This window comes from Passer montanus, unplaced genomic scaffold (assembly GCF_014805655.1).
Source record: "Passer montanus isolate IOZ18808 unplaced genomic scaffold, ASM1480565v1 scaffold39, whole genome shotgun sequence".
In the NCBI taxonomy this organism is placed as follows: Eukaryota; Metazoa; Chordata; class Aves; order Passeriformes; family Passeridae; genus Passer; species Passer montanus.
The window spans coordinates 7,268,967-7,291,147 of NW_024368707.1; the positions used below are offsets into that span (position 1 = coordinate 7,268,967).

Genomic DNA, 22,181 nt, shown 5'->3' on the forward strand with positions numbered 1-22,181 from the left:
GCCTTGTCTGTCTGTCAGGGCGAGATGGGAGGAGGGGGCATGTATGCAATGAGCAGCTGCAGGCGCCTGCATGGCACAGTCTGTGCCAGCTGCAGTGAGAAGCAAGCTGGGGAGTGCAGCCTGCTGAGCTGCTTGTTCCACGTGGGAGAGCCCAGAGTCCAGCCCCTGAGCCAAAACAAGGTGTGGTGCAGGGCTGTGCCCCACAGCAGGTGTGGTACGATGGCAAGCGCCTCTGTGGCTCCAGCCACCTCGCTCTGGATTTGCTTGTCTGATGGGCGCATGCAGAATAGAAGTGCTGAGCAGATGACTCCTGGATTTGGTTTGGTAAAGGGGCACAAGAAACTGATTCTCCTTCCCCTGCCTCTGCAGGGGACAAGGGAGATATTTCCTGGTGTTACAAGGCGGGTATTTCACTTGCTTTTACCTTTTAAAATGAATTGGCTTAGCCCCGGAGGAAATGGCTGCCTAGGGACGTGTTGGAGGCCATCGCTGGCATGGTGGTGGCCAGTCTTAATTCTGGCTTAATTCTGTGCGTAAGGAGGGGCAGTTGCAGTTAAGCTGCTGAGCAGCAAATCTCTGCAAGGTGAGTGTCAGCCCTCTGCCTCCCTGCATTAGTTCTGGAAGCATGAATGCCACTGGGCAGCAAGGGAGCCTTCCATGACCTGTGAGCACCAGGACAGATAAGCAGCGCACTGCACACAATCACGTGGACCTCCATTTTTAGCAGCTTAATTTAGCATCTCAGGGCTGATGTGCTCTTTCCCTGGCAGGCACGGTTGGAGCTGTTGTCCGGACCCCAACTGCTTTAGACCCTGATCTGGATGCTGCAAGGACGTAAGCTGGAGGATTTAAATTCCCAGGATCAAGGTATGCCGGACACAGTTTCCCAGAGCCGCTTATCTCCAGCAGCTGGGCTGCGTAAGAATTAAATGTTTGCTGGACTAGAGGGCGATGACTCAAAAGTTATTTTGCAAAGAGAAGAGGTTAAATAACCTGCCTCTGGATAGGAACTGGGATTCTGAGCAGCTTGTTAGCCCTGGGACAGCAGAAATACTTGGATTGCACCACAAATGGCTCCGTCATTGGAGCTTTAGGTAAATGGTGTCAAATGGGAGCTGCCTGGTGCTGGAGCTCACTGGAGGCAGCCCTCCCATGGAGCTGGGTTTCTGCTGGGGGCGCTGTGTAGCCTGGAGACCTGTCAAGATTACAAATGAGTTGGGGATGGGTTGGTCCCATCCTCTCCTTGATTGCTGTGCTCGGATGCTTTGAATGGCTGTGCTGCTGCGTGCACATTGTGTGTGTGCCAGTCAGCACCTTGCTTGAGAATCGGCTGTGTAGCCTGGAGACCTGTCAGGATTACAAATGAGTCTTGGGTTGGTCCCATCCTGTCCTTGATTGCTGTGCTCGGATGGTTTGAATGGCTGTGCTGCTGCATGCACATTGTGTGTGTGCCAGTCAGCACCTTGCTTGAGAATCTGGAAGTGCAGAGAGGCTACTGAAACATCTAAAGGGGGGGAGGATAGAGGTCCTGTTTTCCCATGTAAAACATATTTTGAACTAGGTTAAAAGCTGGAACATTTATGTGAGTCAAATCTTTCTCTTAAAAAGCTTTATGTTTCCTAAACGAGATAAGACTACCTGAAAATTCTAGAGCAAAGAATTCTTGTTATTTAACAAGCATGAACCCTATCCAACTCGAGATCAAATTGCTCTGAGAATGAGCAAAGTCATACAGCCTCAGGGTGGAGGAAGAGTATGTGCTCTCAGACCAACAGCTGGGAATCTCTTGAAAAAGTTTCACTCTGTTTTCAAATACCATTTCAACTGGTTTACGATCTCATCTCTCCTAGAAAAATTATATGGTATTGAGGCGAGGAAAGCCAGGAATCACAGCATTCAAAACATGGTTGGTCTTGTATGGAAACAGGGAGAGTGAGTGTGGCAAACTAGTCATGCAGCTTTTGGACTGCCTGGAGGCCTTGGTTTCCTCTCTCTAATATTACCTCCCTAAAATGCACAACTCTTCCAAATCCTTCTTTTGCATCCAGACACTGTGCCTACAGATGGCACTACAGCAAGGCCCCTCTGGACAGATGGAAAAACTAGCTCAGTGACCAGCCTGTCTGAGAACTGCAACCCTGACCTAAAAAACCCCATGCAAATTTTTTTTTCCCCCACCAGTTTGCAAAATTGACATATGTGACTGTGGATGGCATTGAAATAAAGATGAAAGATCCGTGGCAGCTCCTTCTGTCTCTGGAGAGGAGTTTTCCCCCAAGTAGGGGAGCTCTAGGTTTGCTGACAGTGTTACTATGGAAAGCAGACAGAAATGCTTGGTCAGGCAAGGCAGGTGCTCAGGCAGACATAAAGAGGCTCTCATTCAGCAAGGTAGTGAGAAGCGATTGTGCCACTTTGCTGGGACAAAGCAACTCCAAGAGCAGCAGCCACAAGCCAGAATCCATCCTGGTTTGTGAGCACCTTGCAAGGGGAAGGTACAGAAAGACACTGATCCTGGCTAAGGGGTTGACTCTGCCTTCCTTGGCTGGCCAGGCACCAGGGCTCACTGTGCAGAGCCATGTAGGAGAGGGATGCACCTGGGAAAGCTCTCTGGTGACCCAAGACCAGCTTCTCTGATGGGCAGCCGACCATTTCTAGGGGTGATAAGCTCTATGTTTTATTCTTCTATTTTTAAGACAGCTAAGGGTAACTAGCAGTGGTGTTACAGAAAATTTAGTTTTATGATCACTTTGAACATTTAGATAAATTTTCATACTTCTTTGGCATTTGCACAGACTACTACACATGCATTACTTCCCCAAGAAAGGTCCTCAGACCACCTTCACGTTGAGATGTCAGCATGAAACCTCAGCATTAAGGAAGATGCCAGGTAGTGAAAACCAGCTTGAGCAGATGTGGAAAATAATTAAGTTCACTTGAAAAATCACTCCAAAACATAACAAAATATTGTAACTGTGTAAGCACAGTGAAAAAAGGTCTTGGACATTTAAAACATCCTATATCCACTTTTAAAGTAAATCAGTATTTAAGCAAAGCAATTGGCAAGACCAGGGCAAGGAAGAGGAGATACAAGTCTCTGAAAGACTTATGACACAGTTACAAAAGACAAACATCTTAAAGGGTGATGTTTCAACCTCCTTCATAACTGATGCCATTCACAAAATGCAGGTTCATGACTAAGGGTATGCAAATACCCCTGCAGGCTCCAGCAGTGCTCACATTTCATCAAAACCAAGCTGCCTACCTTTGGGCAATCACAATGTATACGTGCTGCAAAAACAAGTAATTTGTTACTTACTCTTCTGAGCTGAATGTAATCTCTTACTCTAGGACAGCTGACTTACCTCCATAAATTACCTTACTACAGAAGTATCATCTTCTTGAGGGAGTTAATTAAGTGTTCCCTGGAAGGAACAGTAGTGCTGGGTTATACTTCACAGCGTAAGATTTGAAAAGACAGCTGTCAAAAAGCAGAAGCTGTAGTCAAATGAAAACAAAAGAAAAACTCATAAATACTAGTAAATGAGACTTAGTAACTGTAAAGGGGGGAAAAAAAAGGATATTCTGTGACAAATAGAAAAGGAAGGCTGAAAACCTCTTTCAAGTGCATCTTGGAGATAAGAAAGCTGCCAAAAAGCTGTAAGATGGTGTGGGAGTGATTAGGGAAGCTTAAGTCCAGAATAAAAAGTGAAGTTGATGTTTTGCTGTCAGAGGAGCTTTGAGGGGTTGCCAGACAGGAGATTTCCCTCAGCAGCAATGAGATGGAGTCTCCACTGAAAACTGAAGCATCAAGACTTGAGAACATGTCTGTGACATGAAGGGCAGCAAACCACATGTGAGACTCAGGTGGTCTCCAGCATGAAATGGATGAACAGATAACTGTGCTGCAAGTAACTCACCACTCACCTCAGCCCCCCATGATGAAAAGCAACAGAATTTAGGGAAAAACAGGCTGGCAAAACCTTTCAAATAACTGCCTAAGGACACGAAGACCACCTCGCCAGGCTGAAAACTTGTGGCAAGGCTGGTTGCAGCTGAGAGATGCGAGTGGCCAGCATCTGGGGCCATCTGCCCCACCAATCAACACTTCCAGAAAAATGTGGAGCACAGGGTGCAAGGTGTGTTGATTATGCAAAATGACCCAAAGCATTCAGCCCTGAATGAGCCTGTGGAAAGGTGCAGAAGGATCTTGTGACTGAGTGACTGGGTTATTAAAATGCTGGATGAAATTCAAGGTTGCCAAGTGAGAAATACTACATGCAGGCCTCAAAGCCCTCTTTTGACATTGCCCAAACCTCCAACAAACAAGTGAGCAACTTTTGTTGACCTTGGTCTGAGTCCTGTGACAGAAGGGAAAAATTAAAAAAAAAAAAAAGGTGTTGTGTATCTCTGCAGTCTCGAGTCCTGTGACAGAAGGGGAAAATTTTAAAAAAAAAAAGGTGGTGTGTATCTCTGCAGTCTCCAGTTTTTTAGCTGCCAAGCTGGATATTGGTTTAGGTGCTGGACACCAAGTACCAAATCTCACAAGGCCTCCAGCCTCCCCATCTCCTCAGAATCCTCGTACGCCTTTATCAGCCTGACTAAACTGCCACCTAGACCAACATCATGAAGGGATCTCAGGCACTGTGCGAAAATGCTCACTTGCCTTTCTTTTTAGGAGCAAAGGAACTAAACTTTTCACTTTCAAAACATTTTTTCCAGCCTGGAATCATGGTTAGGTGTCTTTGGTCCATCTCTTCCAATTTCTGATGCAAAGCAGGACAAAGGACACCAATGTGACATGTGGATAAAAGATGTTTAAAGACATCCTCAGTGTCTGGCTGAGAACTTGCACATGACTGCACGTAAGCCCAGCTCCCTAGGTCTTCCCAACCCTTCTGTTCTCCCAGGCAAGGTCAGTCACTATTTCTTGCTCTTGGATGTATCTATGCATGGCTATGTATGTCTGGCAACAGAACTTCTCTTTTCACCCTATTCAGAAATATTCTGCAATGCTTCCTGGCACTTTTGACCAAGACATTTAGCTCTTTTGAGAGTCTGTGTCATTTCCACATATCAAAAATGGTATCAGTTTTGTCTGTCAATTCCTTGCCCTTCTATAAATATTCCTTAAACTGCAGATTTTTTCCCATCCCTTCATGATTTCCCGCCTCCTCCCCCCTCCACTGGTTTCTCATTGGCTTTCATCCATGCTCTGTCAGACTAAGCACTGACGTCATTTGCTTGCCCATCCACCCAGGCTTTTCTTTAAATGACTTCCCTGATGCTTTTAAAAACTGACCTCAGCAAACCACGGATTTCAGCAGCCAGTGTTTTTCTCTCGGGGTGGAGGTTACCGCGCTGTGCAGACACCGTTTGCGGGAGCTTTTGCTTTCAGCACTGCTCACTCCAACTCCCCAGGCAGCCTCAGGCTCTGTGTGGGGGCTTGCTCATCCCTACAGCACCCCATGCACCCTCAGGTTAGTGTGCTCCAGGTCATCTGTGCCTGGAACTGCAGCAGTGCTCAGCTGGAGATCCTGTCAAAGATCCTCCTTATTGCTAACTGCCTGGAAAGTGCTTCATCATTCCCCTCTGAGCACATTCTGCATTTTCCATACACAGAGCAGACTTATCTGGTGAGTACTTCTCTTCTTTTTTGTCTTGTTTTGATTATTTTCCTGATTTCAGCCAATAAAAAGAAAATATTACTGTTAGGATTGATTTTTCTTTAAATATAACTAGAACAGCATGTTAGTTCCTTAAACATTCAAGTATTGTTATTTTTCTCTGAGGTGATACAAGCAGCTGAAGACCTTTTCTTCAGACAGCTGAATATTCTCTTGTCCCTCTATTCCTTTTCTCCTAACCACAGTTGTCGTAGTTGTTACAAGGATTATTTTTTGTTCATGTAGGTCAAGCTTTATTATTATTTCTATCAGTTATTCTTATTTCTAAGTACTTTTGTCACATGGTCACTTACTCAAGGAAGTTCACTCACTAAAAGTTATTTTATGTTACTAAATCACAGCTTTTTGAAAAACTGGAAAAATACTGCTGTTTCCAGATCTGCAAGTTCACTTGTTTCACTCTAAGGAGAAGTTACAGGACAACACACAGCTCTCAGCTGTGACATTTTGTCCTGGCTGATGTCTCAATTTGTTTCTCGGTTGATCCCTTGTCCTTAGGCAACCATCAATCTTTACCCAATCTTCATCTGTCATAAGGACATACAAAATCATTGCCTTACTTGGGCATTCCATCACTTGTAAATTGATGAGAAATTCCCCCTGGCACAGCATATTCTTTGGTATCCCAAGCCAAAGTCTCCTATTGACAACATAATTTTTCTTTAAGCAAAGCAAAACAGGCAGATATTTAAAAAATAAATGTTTTTTGGGGGGATTCAGGAGTATTTATAGAAGACCCTTCAATGCCTTGATGAAATTGTATGTCAGAGCATGTTTGGCTATCAACTCTATCTATAGATTATATATATCTATATATTATATATAGATATATAGAGTGAATATGACTTTTAACATCACTTGTAAACCAAATTCACTCCCTTATCCAACAGGTCAGACTGATCTAGCAGTTCTACTATATGGCTGTGACCCTTAAAAATATCAGTTAACTACATTTCTTCCTACCCTGCTGATTTCTATTTCCTCTTGCACTTTGCCCAGATGCAGTCTGCTCTCGAAGCTGGAAATGCTGCCTCTTCCCATCTGTTGTGACATTTGTCCAGCTTGACCCTGATGGCTTTACCATCACTCCTAGCGTTAATCATCACGTGCAGCAGCTTGCCAGATGTTTTCAGGAGCATGTCCCTGCATCATCCAGGTGTATTCCCAAGGAGACAGTACCTCCACCGTGTTCTGCATTAATTCTGACCTCTCCTCTTGAAAGGAAGTTTCTTCCCTGTAGCCAGAGTACTTGACCTACTTGGTCATCACCGGTGAGTTCTGGGGCACCCTGTGTCACAGGTACCTGAGACACAGCAACCATAAATGTACAAAGAGTATGGCAAAAGGCTTAGGAAAGTCAAGCTTACGGATCAAACCGAGAAACAAGAACACCTTTCTATGCAGCTTTGTCCTCTCCTAACTCTTGACTAAGAAACATGGTAAATAAAATAATAAAACAGGTTAGCTGGAACCCAAAGGTGTTCTGGTGAAGGCTGTCAGCATCCCATCTGGGTCCATCCAAGGAATCCTGATATGGGGAAGGGTAACTCACACCACCGCGAGTCATGCGGGATGAGTGACAAAGTGCCTCCAGCAGGAGGGTGCTGGGTGGAAAACACAGGACCTTGACTGACTCGACAGACAAGTCAGACTCTTTCAGTGATAGGATCTAAAAGAGATGGGATCCAGGAATCAGTGAAGGGAGGGTAACGCAAGGAAGAAGATGTAGGCTACTTAGTGGTTAGGTTTCCTGAACCCACTGAAGCAAGTAAAGCACCATCCCACACTCGTGTGGTCAGGTGCAAGGAAAGTGATGTTCCCCACCCTCTCTGTGGAAACATCTGCTAGGATTCATCAAGAAATTTAGTGGGCCTGGTCAGAATCCCAGAATGGGTAAGGATGGAAGAAACTACCACTGGAGTAATCTGGTCTCAACCCCTCTCCTCAAGCAGAGTTATCCCAAAGATATGGCACAGGATTGCCTCCAGATGGTTCTGGAATATCTGCAGTGAGGGAGACGCCACAACCTCTCTGGGGAATCTGCTCCAGTGCTCAGACACCTGCACAGTAAAGAAGTCCTTCCTTTGTTCAGGTGCAACTTCCTCTGTTCCAGTTTTTGCCCATTGTCTCATGTCTTCTTGGCACCACCAAGAACAGGAGCCTGGCTCCTTCCTCTGACACCCAGCCTGCAGATACTCATAGACATTGATGAGGTCCCCTCTCAGACATCTCTTATCAAGCCTGAACAGGCCCAGCTCCCTCACCTTTCCTCATGAGGCACTTCCTCACCTAATAATCTTCATTCCCCTTTGCTAGACCTGCTCCATGTCTCTCTTGCACTGCAGATTCCCCTCACCAGGGCTGAGTGGAGCCTCACCTCCCTTGCTTTGCTGGCAATGTGCTCCTCCTAATGCATCCCAGGACAACACTGGCTTCTTGGACACCAGGACGACCTGCTGGCTCATGGGGAGCTTCTTGTCCACATCCCCAGGTCTTTCTCTGAAGAGCTGCTCACCAGCAGGTCAGCCCCCAGCCTTTGCTGGTACACGGGGTTATTTTTCCACACATGTAGGGCCCTGCATTTGCCTTTGCTGAATTTCAGAAGGTTCCTCTCTGCCCATCTCTCCAACCTGTCCCTCTGCAGGACACTGGAGTACTGGCCACTTTTCCCAGCTTGGTGCCATCAATAAACATGATGAGGAAGCATCTACCCTTCATCCAAGTCATTGATGAGTAAAATAAGGATGGGCCTGGTACTGAACCTTGTGGGACACCACTAGTGACAGGCCTTCAGCTAGACTCTGTGCCACTGACTGTGACCCTCTGGGATCCGCTGTTCAGCCAGTTCCCAACCCACCTCACTGCCCACTCATTCACTCCACACTTCCTAAGTTTGTCTATGAGGATCTTGTGAGAGAGAGTATTGAAAGCCTTGCTGCAGTCGAGGTAGACAATATCCCCTGCTCTGCCCTCAACCCTCCAGGCGGTTGTCTCACGGTAGAAGGCAATCATGTTGGTCAGCCATAATTTGCATTTAGTGAAGTCAAGCCCACTCTCCTGATCACCTTCCTGCATTCCACATGCTTAGAGATAACCTCCAGAATGAAGAATGAGGGGCTCCATCAGTCTGGATTGAGGTGAGGCTGACTGGTTTCCTGGGTCCTCCTTCTTGGCCTCTTTGAAGAGTGGGGAGACATTTGCTTTCTTCCAGGCCTCAGGCCCCTCTCCTGATGTCAGACCCTTCACAGATGACTGCTATGGTGTTCACCAGCTCCTCAGCACTGTGGATGCATCCCTACAAGGGCCATGGATTTGTGGATATCCCATTTCCCTAGGTGATCTCTAACCCAATTCTCCCTGTCCAAGGGAGAATCTTCCTTCCAGCATTCCTGAGGGGTAAGAAGCTGATGAACCAGTCTGCCTAAATATTCAGGGGGAAGACCTTATTGCCAGCCCAGAGATACAATCCTAAAAGTTCTTAAATGTTCAAGAGGTCAGCACTCAGCAGCCACAGTCCTGAGCTGAATGCTGGCAGAGGGACTGCCCAGATGCACCCTGCCATGGAACCCCACTCAGTCTGTGCTCAGACTGCTCTTGGGTATAAAACACTCACATTAATGCACCGACACTGAGCTAGACAGGACTCGAGAGTGCTTCCTGAGCTGGCACTGCCGAGAGGCGTCCTGGAACAGAGGTGACTCTAGGGACTCAAGAAGCAACGCCGCACTGCGCAGTTCCTGGACATCGCAGTTCCCAGCAGGGTGTGTGGTGCAGAAGAGCAGGCTCGATACTCCCCAAAGAAGGAAAAGGAGCCCACAGAGAAGAACTCAGTAGATGGAGGGACCACATCTCATTTCAGCATCAAAGATGTGGGGTCACCACAGTTAGACAGGTAGGTGGCCCAGCTAACACCAGGGGCCTTGGGCGGTGCTTCCCATACCGAGGAATTGCTGAGGCAGAGGATCCATGCCGCATATCCTGCCAGGGAGATCTTGGAGGCTGTCAGACTGGTGGGGGAACAGAGCCCCTTGCTGGTGATACAATGCACCAGGGAACAGCATCTTGCACATGTGGGTGGCAGAGATTTTGGTTTCACTGCAAACAGAGTCCTGGCAGGCAGTGTGGGAGCAGGGTCGCCGCGTGTCCTGGGACATGGGTGTCTGTCACCTGCTGCTCCCCTGGGCAATGACTGCTCGAGGCAGAGATGTCAGTCCTCCCGTGCTTCATGCCTGAAATCTCTCAGGGTGTGTACTCTGCAGTCTTGTGGGTTCCTTAAGCAGGACCAAGGCAAAGGTATGCGTGTCCTGGATTATGCACGGGGGAAGCCAGAAGTCGTCAGCCACTCACAGAACTCTCCTCAGGAGAGAAAGAGAAGAAAACACTGCAAAGATGCCTACAGGAAAGGGGAATTGCATGAAACTGAAGATCCTCCAGACAGGATAGGAAGTGAACCCTCATCTACTGTGTGTGTGAGGCATCATCACTTGAAAGCAGAAAACTGAAATAGTAAAATATTTCCTCTGGCTTCAGCTCTTTTAGGTAGAAAAATAAAGAGGGAAGACAGGAAGAAATGGAAACAGCTGAGCAAGGTGGCATAGAGGTGAGGGCCATGGCAGGCACTGAGGCACGCAGCTCCCATCTACCCACAGACCCACAGGCAGCCAGGGCTTCTGCTGCTTCCCAGCACCCTGCTGCTCCCGTGAAACACTTTCCCAACTTCCTGCAAGAAGTGAAGACAGCAGTCAGGAGCTGCAGCAGACCACAGCCTGAGGAACTGCCATTCCCCAGCACCAACAGCGCTCCACCTGCTCCCTTATTTCCTGTTTCCTGCTCAATTCTTCTGCCATTTGCAGGGACTCGCCTCCCTGCCTGCTCCAACCAGCTCAGCCCCTGCTGAAATGCCAACACACGCCTTAACAATGGGGCAGGCACGGGCAGAGCACCTCACCCTGCCCGAACATGGACACTGCTGTAGTGCATGGATGCCACAGCGCTCCCAGCTCAAGCACCCAGCAGCATCAGCCAGCCAGGCCACAGCTACAGAGAGAATCTTGCATCCCTCAGCCCCCATTTTATCTTCCATACCTAATCTTAGTGATGATCCAAAAACTCTACTGCCAGGTACTTCCTCTTCCCTTCAGTACCTTTAGTGGGAAGCATTTTTTCTCCAGAGCTTCACCTGCCTTGGCTGTGCAGGCTGTATCCACTTCTCAGTGCCCACACTGCCTCTCTGGATCACACTGCCTCTCTGGAGGCTGCTCGCTCCCTCCTGACACCCTGCAGGCCCCAGCCTCCATCACCATCACCAGAGGAGCAGGTGCTGCAGCCAGCCAGGACAATGCCACAGGAGACGGTGGGACAGGGGATCCCCCACTGCAGTTACACTGAGGTGGGATATGGGACTGAGGACAGGCAGGAAGGTGCTCTGGGATGCCCTGGTGTGGCAGAAGAGGCCAGGAAATAGGAAGACATTCACAAGCCAGGATCAGTTCCATTTTCAATCCTTCAGCCTCTGCATTGATGATGCTGTGGGTTGAAAACAAGGCAGCACCAGTGCCTGTTGAGGGCCAGTGGCTCTCAGAACAGGGATCTGACCGCTGTCCCACCCGGGACTGCCATGGGGAGACCCACTGCTGCGGGCTTGGGGTCTGATGGACACAGCCCCGCCTCAAGGCACGCGTCGCCCGCGGCAGCACAGGGAGAGCCCACACCCAGCCGAGCTGTAGAAAAGGAAACTGTCCCATTTAATGACCTCGCCCCCGTAACACAGACGTGAGCGCATCGCCGACGGGCGGCAAAGCAAAGTGCACAGTGAGTGGGACTCGGCCCCCGCCCTGGAGAAGGCGTGGGAGGGCTCGGGGCGCCCGGCACGGCGTGGGCACCAGCCAGGCGCCCGGCCAGCAGCAAGGACAGGGAGAGCCCCGGGCTCGGTCCAGTTGGCACCAGTGTCAGGTCCAGTTTGCAGGGAGGTACGGCTCTCGTTCGGCTCCGTGCAGCGCAGGGAGGGCAGGGGCAGGTCAGGTGTACCAGGACGGAGGCCAGAGGAGGTGGGTCTGGGGGCGCCTCGGAACAGGTCCTGCAGAACGCCACCATGGCAGGTTTGGAGCCTCCCTGCCCGAACCACGGTTTAACCAAAGCAGGGAAAGGGAATAGAGAAGGGGCTGAAGGCAGAGCAGCCCGGGCAAGGGCCCTCAGGTCTATCTAGCTATTCCCATTTGCAAGGTATCCGGTGAGGGGGTGTGTGGGATCTGCCAAGCACCCCAAAACGGGAGTGAGCCTGGGCGACAGACGGTTACCAGCAGTTCCACGTCCCTGACAGTCTCTCCCAGGTGTGACTCAGGCAACCCCGTGCCAGGAAGGGGGTCCGAGGGAGCCGGGCCTCCCCTCATTATCTGATGGAAGCATCGCTGGGGGGATCACGGTCAGACTCCTCGCTCTCCTCATTCGGGGCTGACTCGCTGTTGGAGGTCGGGGTGAAGGCAGGAGACTTTCTGCAGAGAACAGCAAAGGGCAGCAGTCACAGCATCGCCCAGGGTGAGGGAAAGGACCCAGTTTGGTGTGGGCAGAGGTCACCAGAGCAAGAAGGACAGAAGCTGAAGTGCCCTTTTGGGCGTGTGTGTGTGTGTCTGCAGGCTGCAGGAATCCTTTGGGAGGGTGTTCCAGAGGACACCATTCCAGAGCATGAAGCAGAGCGAGGGGAGATGCTGGAGGGGCCTGCCCAGAACAGGACCTTGACAAGGTATGCAAGGCTAGGGGTCTGTGGAAGTCCACCACAGGGGTCCCCAGCCTGGAGCCACCCTGGCTCCAAAACTTTGGGGATTTACACAATGTCCCTGCACAATGGCAGCTCCTCTCTCCATCAGGGGGGTCTGCCTTCATGTGTCAAGAGTGACTCCTGTGTGTCTCCTACCTTCTGCAGAGGCTGCCCCATGACCTGTGTGGAGGCCAGCCAGGAGTCCAACAGCCTCTGGGAACTGCCCTCTCCCCACAGCACACGAGGGCAGGGCAGGAGTTCTACCATGTCCTCCAGCTCCCCCTCAGCACCACCCTGGCTTCGGGCCCAGGGCACGGGCGTCCTGGCTCTCCTGCTGAAGCTCACCTGTCCCCAGACTGGGTGATGAGCCGCCGGCACGTCTCCATCTGCACATCCAAGCCTCGCTTCATGCTGCACATTTCCATGTACTCGTGCAGGTGCCGGTTCATGTCATTTTTGGCTGTGGCCAGTTCCAGCTGCTCAAGGGAAATGGTGCAGAGATTATCTCAGGGCACGTGGTGCAGGGCAGCAGGCATGGCCAGACCAAGGGCTGTCACCCAAGTGACCTGCTCCAGCATCCCTCCCCCAGGGACCCACTCCCCCATTTCACATCCTCCTGTGCCATGGTTCCCCCATTTCCTCCTCCTCCCACCTCTATTTGGTCGATGGTTTCCTGGTACTCCTTCTCACGGCTCTTGAACAGCGACTCCGTGTCCTTAATCACCTTTTCCAGGCTGTCATCCTGCTGCTGAGGAGAGCAGACAGCAGGTTTAGAGGCAGGGAAGCGTCCAACATGAGGAACCAAAGGCAAGAGAGACACAAATCAGAGAAAGAACTGGCAGCACAGGGAAAAGAGGAAGAAATATATCCAGTGTAGTACAAATAAGACAGGAGTCAGTCCTGTCAACATGGACTTGAGAGACTCAGGACTCGCCATACTAGGCAGTGACCACATCAGCCCAAACAAGCCCAGCAATGCACTGAAGATTTGGAGAGCACAGACTATTCCTGAGCATCCCCAGGGGACTGCCAAGAGCCAAAGATTCGGGATGACAAGGGCTTTGGCCAGACACCAAGGCCCCTCTTCGGGCAGTTTTGCTGCACAGTGGGCTCGTGGGCTGGAGAACATGAGCAAGGATCACCAGAGACCAGTCCAGCCAGAGGAAGTGTTCTGTTCTGGATGGGCTGTGGCTCTTCCCACATGTGTGCACCCCGACCTCAGCACACCCCTCAGGCTACATGTCCCTGGCCTGTCTCTAAAACAGAGATCTCAACAGGGAAGCTGTAATGTATTCATGCAGAAAAGGCAGGAGAGCATCTTGTACAGGCCTGCAGAGGGAAAGGGGCTGAAATCTGGTCTTTGAGAGAGCGTCTTCCAGGCTGAGGCAGGATCGAGCATCCAACCCAACAAGACCTCAGGGCCCTGACACCACGGTTACCTCCCCCTGCACCTCTGCGGCTGCAATGGCGTATCCAGAGAAGTCCTCCCAGAGGAGCAGCGTTTCTTCCGTCTCCTCCCATGTGAGGCTGTCACAGTCATCCTCAAAGTCATATTCCCTCCTGGGCAGAAGGGAACAGCACGTCAGCACCCAGCAGGAGAGCACAGCAGGCAGGGGGCTGTGTTGGTGCCAAAGCCTCGCCCTGCTCATGGGCAGGGCTGCAGCTCTTGGGGGTCTGGGCAGGGTGAACACAGGTGTGCCCAAACCCAACAGCTGATGGGAAAGGGGCTGGTTTTATGGTCAGAGGCTCCAGCAAATCCAGATTCCCAAAAGGCAGGAAGCAGGGTGAGAGAAGGGGAGCTGAACCAGCTCCCACTCTCGGCACAGGTGGGCTCAGCTCTCCCAGGGGGTCAGTCCCACTGTGCCACAGAGCACAGGGTGACCATTCTCCACAGCAGCACCTCTCATCTTGGGAAGGGAAGCCACAGACCACCCTTGCCCTCCCCACCCCAGGAGCAGCAGGGAGCCTGCTGCTGGAGCCTGGCTGGACAGCACGGGCAGAGGTGCAGAGCAGCTGCACTCACAGCTGGTTCAGCATCCTCTGCATTTCCTCATTGATACTCATGGCCGTGGACTCGTCCTCCTCCTCCTCCTCAGGTTTCCGGGAGGCATCGCTCTCCGACAGCGAGGTGTCCTCGTCGCTGACCTGCTTGCGCTCCCGCTTCCGCCCCACCGAGGCTGGGACCTTAACGGGAGACAAGTGCAGAGACTACAGAAACGAGGCCGGGTCCGAGGTCAGGAGCAGGCAGTGGGGAGGAGATGGAAAGGAGAGGAATGGTGCAGGGACAGAAAGGCAGGGAAAGAGAGAAAGACAGAAAGAAAGGAAGGAAGAAAAGAGAGAGAGAGAGAGAGAGAGAGAGAGAGAGAGAGAGATGGGCTCATTATGATCAGGTTAAAGATGGTTGCAATGGATAAAACATGGTTTTAGCATTTTCTAAAATTAAAACTAAGCAACTAAAGATGGAATCTATGAATTTGATGAGAAAACAAACAATGTGGTTTTACTGCAGAAAAACTCAAATCGCCCACCACCCCAGTCCAGAGACAGGGAAACACAGTGACAGAAACAGGAAAAAAGAGACAGTCTGAAAAAGGTGAAATATGTCAATATTTATAGGCCGACCTTTTTTAAAGAAAGTTTATAATTTTTTTAATTTCTCAACTGAATGGAACTAACCAGTTGCTTCTGTAGGGACAAAGAGCGAGACAGAAAGGCAGCAACATCCAGAAAGAGAAAAGAGACAGAGACAGAGAAGAGAGACAGAGAGAAGATGACGGAGAGGGGAAGGGAAAGGAGAGAGATGGAGTTAGAGACAGACACTCAAGCACCTTGTCTCCCTCCTGCAGCTGTTTCCCTAGCTCTGTGGGGTCCCCGGGCCCAACACAACAGGTCAGCAAGAGGCTGAGGGGACTCTTGATGTCCAAAGCAACATCTGGAGCTTTCCATCTCCACTCTGTGCCCTTTTGCCTGGTCCTCCCAAGAGAGACAGAAAGCAAGGGACCAGAAGGAGCAAGGGCGAGGGTGACCAAGCGTCTCCCCTAGCAGGGGGCTGGTGCTGTCTCTTCTACCTCCTGCTTTGGGATCTCTCCTCCCCAGAGCTGGTGGCTGAGCTGGAAGCAGCAGCGGGCGCTTCTCACCTGAAACATCTTGATCATGTCCTCGCAGTTCCGCTGCTGTGCCACATCACACAGCTTGGCAGTGATGTCGATGCGACGGCAGATGTCCATGTCCACCTTCATGGCCTTCTCCTGGATCTTGGTGTCCAGCTCCGTGATGTTCTGAACCCACAGCACCACAGGAAGGGGACAGGGAGGAATATTAGGCAAGAGAGATGGCAATCAGTGCCCCCACATTTCCCCTCACGCAGGACTGCTCCCTCATCCCTGCTTTGCTCACTGTGCCCCAGACCAACCCTGCCAGTGCTCAATGGGCCCCACCAAGGAACTGCTTTTCAACACAGCCACACCACGTGGGCAGGACACTGCTGTGGGGTTGGAGAGGGATTAGGGACTCACATTGCTCATGAGTCCCTTGAAGACAACAAGCTCTGCCTTGAGCTGCTCCACCTTCATGGCCAGCTCCTCCTGGCAGGCTTCAGCCTCCTGCGCTTCCTGCGCCAGGGCGAGAGAGATGTGCAGATCAGCACCAGTGTGGGGCAGCTGGGCTGCAGGGGAAGGGGGAACAGCAAGGCTCACCTCCTGCAGCTCAGTCACCCGGTCCTGCAGCTGGACACGCACCGTGTACTCCTCTTCCCATCTAGGGAGACAAACGCCGGTCAGATCCCATCGGCCTCGCCTCGCCGGCTGCCAGAGGGAGAGGACGGAGCGGCAGCTGCTCACCCCAGAGCTATCCGAGCGGGGGGATGGCAGCACCAGGGCGGGACGGAGAACGTGCCCAGGAATGCACGGCCTCTTGTTTTCAGGCCGTGGCAGCTGCCGAGCCCATCGGCCCCCGGCCACAAACGCTGCCCCAGCACGGCCATGGGGGGAGCTGGGGACACCGGCTCGGCACGGCAGCTGGCCGTGGCCATCACAGCCCACCGGCCTCTCCCTCTGCCCCTGAGGCCTCCGACCCTCAACAGCAGCTCTGCAGATGTATTGCAGAGCTGCCCCCACCTGCATCGTTTTTGTGATCACGTCTGTGTGTCTGCAGCTCACCCTGATCCTGACACCAGACCACCTCACAGTGTGAGTGACCACGATGGGCACCAAGGGCTGCTCTTCTGCCTGTCCCGGTGCAGAGGGCTGCCCTGGGCCAGGCCATGCTGCCTCGGCAGGGGCACAAGACTCCTTGGCTCTACTGCTGCCTAACAGGCTGGATTAAAGAACACTGTGTCATCCCACAGGGAAGCAGGATGGATTGTGCCACTCTGTGCCGGGCTGTCCGGTGGGTATTGGGCTCTGCAGCTTTGCAAAAAGCAGAGCTGCAAGGGCGCCCAGCCTTGCTGTGCAAAGACACATCCCCTAGCAATTATTGTATTATATTTCACTGCATGAGATCAACCCCTCGGGTCTCGCTGCAGTGCTGGCCCAGCCCGTGGTCTGCGGGGAGGCCATCAAGCCGTGCTGCTCTTGGCCAAATGACGATCCCATAGAGCAGGGGGGTGCCATGTGCTGCGCTGCGGCGTGGGGCAGGGCTGCTGCATTCTTACCCAGCTCCTGGCTCTTCTGGGAGAGCCAGGTTTTTCTGAACAAGTGAGATCACTCTGGGATAGCAACCAGAGCTGGGCTCTTCCTGGTGCTGTGAGGTCTGGTTTCTATTTAATGCCTGCAAGCACCAACACAGACACTCCGACTCTGCACAAGGATGTGAAAAATCTCTCCTCTCACTTACCCACTCCAAGTTTGAACAATAAATCCTAAGGTCTGGGAGGCCAGAAAGCATATGAAAAGCCCTCACATTTGTTATCTCAGAGTATCTGGACAATCTGACGACGTGGGAGAGCACTGGCTTATGAATTTCTAAGCTCTTAAAGCTAGCAATGCTGCTCCTTACTCAAACAAGGACAAAAGTGTGCACTCCTCGTGCTGGTGTTGGATCCATACCACAGCTTCAGAAGGGGAATCAAAGAGTGTTCCCATCCCTCCGGGGAAAGAGACATGAATGGAAAAGAAAGGAGAAAGTTAAAAGGTAGAATTGCCCTTATATGGGAACTGCTCAAACAAAGCCTCCCTCCCTAGGGACAAAAAACGCCTTCCAACAGAATAAAAAAACTTCAGCATCTTTCTTGGTGTGGCACTGCCTCTTTTTTGGTCCCCGCCTCCCTCTGGGTCCCCTATATAGCCCAGACTCACTGGGGACACAAAGCATAGCTGCAAAGCCTGGTAAGAGTCCATTTCACACCAGTGCTGTGGAAGACGAGTGCAAGTCACATACACACCAGCTTGAAAAGCAGGAGAAAACAGCAATTCACCCCACCAGGGACAAATCCACGCACCCATCCGCTGCAAACCTCTCTCCTGCTCATCTCCTGCCTGGCTCCTTCTCCCCTGCTCCCTCCTGCAATGCACCACTCCTATTATTAGGAGTGGTGCATCACTGCGCCCGCAGCCGCCGCTGCCAGGTCGCTGCCAGCTGGAAGCAAGGCTGCCCCGCAGCACCCCAGGGCCACCGGTGTGCCAGGGGGAGAGGGCAGGGCCTCCCTGCACTGCTGCAGAGCAACAACCTGCCCAGAGGCAGCCAGCAAGGGCAGCAGGGTCTCAGCTGCACGCAGACCTGACCATCTCCTTGCCAGCTAGGGGACAGCTCTCCCAAAGCCAGAGACGTGGAAAGATGCACTGCTGTCCCTGCCAGGTGTGTCCCTTCGACAAGTTCACTTAGAAAAATCAACAATTCCCCCATTTTTAAAAATCCTGCTCACTGCCACAGGCACTGGGGTGCTTTAGCCCGTCCTGCAGGTCAGTGCACACTGGGGCTTTGGGCTGCTCGGGGTCTTATCCTCAGGGAAGCTCCACTTATCCCCCCTCCTGCCACATCTGAACTGTGCTGGAGCTCACCTCAATGGGGATGGCCCTGCAGCCTGGCACAGCTCCTCAGAGGGCAATTACAACAACAAAAAACCTTCTTGAAGCACTTTAATAAACAAGGGGCCTTAGTGCCTTATAAGAATGGAGAGACTTTGTACCAGACCTTTTGCCTGCAGTGACAAGAGGTGATTTTTAAACTAAAAGAAGGTAAGTTTAGATGGGACATAAGGAACAATTTTTTATGATGGTGGTGAGATACTGGAGCAGGTTGCCCAGAGAAGTTGTGGATGACCTATCACTGGAAATGTTCAAGGTCAGCACTTTGAGCAACCTGATCTAGTGAAACCTCACAGCAGGGAGAAAGGAGTGGGTAACCCCTAAAGGTCTCTGACCCAAACCATTCCGTGACTCTAACACACCGTGCTGCAGCACTGCTCACTCCACACCTCCAGTGTGTCCTTGCAACATCCAGGACAAGAACTACTTGTGAATACAAGGAGTAGGTGTAGCAGACAGCACAAACCTGATGAGACTCTCAGATCCCCAGCACTTAGCAGGTCTGTGTGATACTCACAGGCACCCTTTGCCCCTACCCAGGCCACCCAATTTCAGTCTGCTCCTCCCAAGTGCAGCTCCTGTGAGCCTCCCTCCTGCTGCTGCAAGTATTCTCATCCCTCCCCACAGCCCTCCTGGATCCCTGACTTGAATTTCAGGCCCTGTGTATCCAGAGAGAAGCTCCTGCTGCACTGCTCCAAGTGCTGTGGGGCACACAGAAGCAATGCTGTCCTGACAAAAGCACAAAAGCTCCAGCACCCAAGCCATGGGTAAGAGAACTGGGAAGTCCTGTGTTAATATGGCCTCTTCCATCTGTCTCCAGGCAGGTGGAAAATGCGTGACACCAGCTGCACTGTCCCCATGGCAGATCACAACCCACTGTGGCAGGGAACTCTCAGCTCCCAAGGGATGTTGGTGTCAGCCCCCATCATGGAGAAGGGTGTGGAAATGGAATCCTTCTGTCCCATTCCCCTGTTTGGGACCTGGCTGTACCCGTCAGGAAGTTCCCAGTTCTGGACAGGGTCTGGGGGTGGGGTCTGCTTTCCCCCAGCTCCTGGTAACACACTCCAAAAATAGATCCCACCAATAACATTGGCTGATAGCAGCTTGTGGTGCCCCCCCACCTCACCCTCAGCAGTCCCTCTGTCACCCCCTCTGCAGCCTTCCCTGAAGCTCACTTGCCAGAGCAGGACAACCCTGAAAAGCTCTCCATTCTCCCAAAGTTTCAGCAGCACCAACAAACACAACTTGGCTGACCCACTCTGAGGCTCAAGCTTTCCTAGCCAAAAAACTGGCTCCAGCTTCCGACTCTCTGATCTAAAAATGCAATGCAAGGAGTGCTGCTCTTCTCTGGAGAAGGAGCCTGACCACTGGCTTAATAATAAAAGGCCTTAGGTACATGCAGCAGTAGGTGGGAAAGAAGAGATGCCAACTCTTCCTTTCCACATACCTTGCTCAGCACCTCCAGAGCATCTGACAGGCAGGTTTGCTCAGCCTAAGCCTTACAAAGCCAAAAGCATAAGGTGTCATCTTGGACCCCAGCCTTGATCTTGGCACTGGAGCCCGTGGCCGTGCAGAACGGGTCGGTGGCACAGCTCCTGTGGGGAGCTGGGTGTGGAATCACAAACTTTCTAAAGCGTCATAGCATGACTTCTGAAAACACCCCAGAGCAGTGGTGGTGTCAGTCGCCGGTGACGCTCTGGCCCGGCCCTGTGCTCTGACCCCACAATGCCAGCCCAGCCTGATCTCATCCTACGTGCGGATCCGGGAGAGGCCTCGGGAACTGGCCTGACACAAAGCAAGAGCAGCGGCCACCCTGCACGGGAAAGAAGAACCGGCCAAGAGATTAGCTTTGCATTCTGCTTCACCCTTCTCCAAGGCACGTGCCAAGCCACAGCTATTTTGGGTCAGGAGGAAAGCCCCTGAGGAGTGGGGTGTCCTGCCTCGGATCTCTGCTGCTCAGGGGCCAGCTGGAGAGCACTGGCCAGGAAAGGGCCTAGGAGAGGCCAGCCATCCTGCTGAGGGGCTTCTGCACACCTTCCGACACATCCAGAGAACTCCTTCCTTCCCAGCAGCCTTCCCCAATCCAAACCCGCTCACTGCTGCGTGTCCACCTTCCTCACCTACTTTCAGCCTGCTCCTCCTTCCTGAGCATTCCCAGATCCCCTTAGCTTTAAAACACAGCTCCTGGAGTTATTCCTCCCCTGCCTGGAAAAGCGTCCCTTACGCCAGGTTGGAAAGACGGAAGGTTGGAAAGACGGAAAAAAGCTCAACAAACATCCCGAGAGGGTTCGCACGCCGGGTGGCAAGGGAGGAGACCCAGGCACAAACAAACACTTTCAGGGGTGCGCATTTTTCCTCATGCTGCCTGCAGCCCGCGCTCCCGAAAAGTCTGGCCAGGACTGTCGCCTTCCCTATCGCCCCCCGGGCAGCCTCCCCGGGGACAGCTTCGGTGTCCTTTCGGTGTCCCGGGGAACCCCTCGCTCCCTCTCACCTGCGCTTGTACTCGTCGCGCTCCCTCTTCACCTTGGCCAGCACGTTGTAGAGCGCTCGGATCTCGGGGGTGATGGTGTCGATCTGCACACCCACCCCGTCGGGATGGACCCACGAGACGCCGGGTCCCTGCACCAGGGTGGTCTCGGGCCCCGGGCCGAGCCTTCGCGCTTGCGAGAAGGACCAGATGGTGCCGGGCATGAAGCGGGAGCCGGCCGAGTAGGCGGAGGGCTGGCCGGGACCGCCGGGCCGGGAGCCGGGCGACCCCAGCGCCCGGGCCGAGCCCAGCCCCAGCCCCGGCCCCAGCCCCAGCCCCAGGGTGCGGATGGGACCCACGAAGCCGGTCTGCACCGCCTGGTCCCGGCGCGGGGGCCCGCGGCCGCGGCCGCCCGCCCCCTCCTCCAGCGCCTGCTGCAGCTGCTTCTCCAGCTGCCGGTTGCGCCGCTCGAGCTCGTGGACCTTGGCCAGGAAGCAGCGGAACCGCAGGTTCAGCGTCTTGAGGACGCTGATGTTGGAGCCCAGGTCGTTGCGGAGGGCCATGGCGGCGGGAGGCGCGGGGAAGGGGCCGGCGGGCGGCTCCGCCGACAGCGGCTCGGCGGCGGGCGGCGGCGGCAGCTCGGGGCCCGCCAGCCCCTGCTGCTCCTGCGGCAGGAGGAAGAGGTTGGGGCCGAAGAGCGGGTTCATGGCGGCGGCGGGACGGGGCGGGGAGCGCCGGGCGGGGGGATGCGCCCGGCCGGCCCCGGCGGCGGGGCCCCGGGCGGAGCGAGCAGAGCTGGGGACGCGGCAGAGCCTCCCTTTCCTCTGCCGGCCCCCGCCCAGGGGCGGCCCGGCCTCCCCCGAGGGTTTCGGGGCGCCCCGGGGCGCAGGGACGCCGCCCGGTGCAGCGGGATTCCCCGGAGGGAAGCCCCTCTCCGGCACCGCTCGCTGAAGCCCCCCCCGTTACCGATTTCCGTAACTAGCCCAGCCGCAACACAGAGCGCTTCTGCCTCCTTTTTAATATTTTTTTTTCCCATAGAATTTAGTGTTTTCCCTGAGCTGCCCCCCTTAGAGAAGGCATAACTTCGTCTCTGCACCCCAAAGCCTCTCGTTGTCCTCTCTGGAGCCCCCAGGGCAGCCCTGCCCCTGCCGTGCCAGCAGCCCGCCCACGGGCTGGACAATGGCGTGATGTCCCTTATTGTTCCATGTCCCTTATTGTAGCCTTCTTTAGGTCATTCCCTCTTACCCCCTGAC

The 22,181-nt window shown here is 53.0% G+C and overlaps 1 protein-coding gene and 1 long non-coding RNA gene across 8 annotated transcripts; one reads left to right on the plus strand and one right to left on the minus strand.

Annotated features, from left to right (window-relative positions):
- The first annotated feature begins 363 nt into the window (after positions 1-363).
- LOC120506445 lies at positions 364-11,002 on the plus strand. 2 transcript variants are annotated; one of them, XR_005628512.1, is made up of 4 exons: positions 364-583; positions 771-867; positions 4,720-4,912; positions 6,684-11,002. It is a non-coding gene; the product is annotated as an uncharacterized LOC120506445 (long non-coding RNA). The 2 variants fall into 2 exon arrangements; XR_005628511.1 differs by lacking the exon at positions 364-583 and having other exon boundaries at positions 693-867; positions 6,684-7,993.
- A 403-nt stretch (positions 11,003-11,405) lies between these two features.
- On the minus strand, positions 11,406-21,701 carry IFFO1 (intermediate filament family orphan 1). Of its 6 annotated transcripts, none has more exons than XM_039718028.1 (10): positions 20,953-21,701; positions 16,134-16,194; positions 15,954-16,049; positions 15,576-15,716; positions 15,115-15,123; positions 14,462-14,646; positions 13,890-13,998; positions 13,091-13,183; positions 12,784-12,914; positions 11,406-12,175 (listed from the first exon to the last, which is right to left on the minus strand). In XM_039718028.1, the coding sequence occupies exons 1-10, from the start codon at positions 21,633-21,635 to the stop codon at positions 12,073-12,075; spliced, it is 1,611 nt and encodes a 536-aa protein (XP_039573962.1). In that variant the 5' UTR covers positions 21,636-21,701; the 3' UTR covers positions 11,406-12,072. The 6 variants fall into 6 exon arrangements, with proteins under 6 accessions (XP_039573962.1, XP_039573960.1, XP_039573959.1 ...); XM_039718026.1 differs by having other exon boundaries at positions 13,878-13,998; XM_039718025.1 differs by having other exon boundaries at positions 13,091-13,186; positions 13,878-13,998; positions 20,953-21,700.
- Positions 21,702-22,181: the final 480 nt, after the last annotated feature.

What these genes read in the sequence shown, in the direction of transcription:
- IFFO1 (XM_039718025.1), bottom strand. Translation starts at nt 21,635, where the DNA reads ATGAACCCGCTCTTCGGCCCCAACCTCTTCCTCCTGCCGCAGGAGCAG. An exon ending in CGCGACGAGTACAAGCGCAG is followed by an intron (nt 16,195 to 20,952) that starts GTGAGAGGGAGC and finishes TTGTCTCCCTAG; the next exon opens with ATGGGAAGAGGAGTACACGG. An exon ending in ATCACCCAGTCTGGGGACAG is followed by an intron (nt 12,176 to 12,783) that starts GTGAGCTTCAGC and finishes TGTTCTCTGCAG; the next exon opens with AAAGTCTCCTGCCTTCACCC.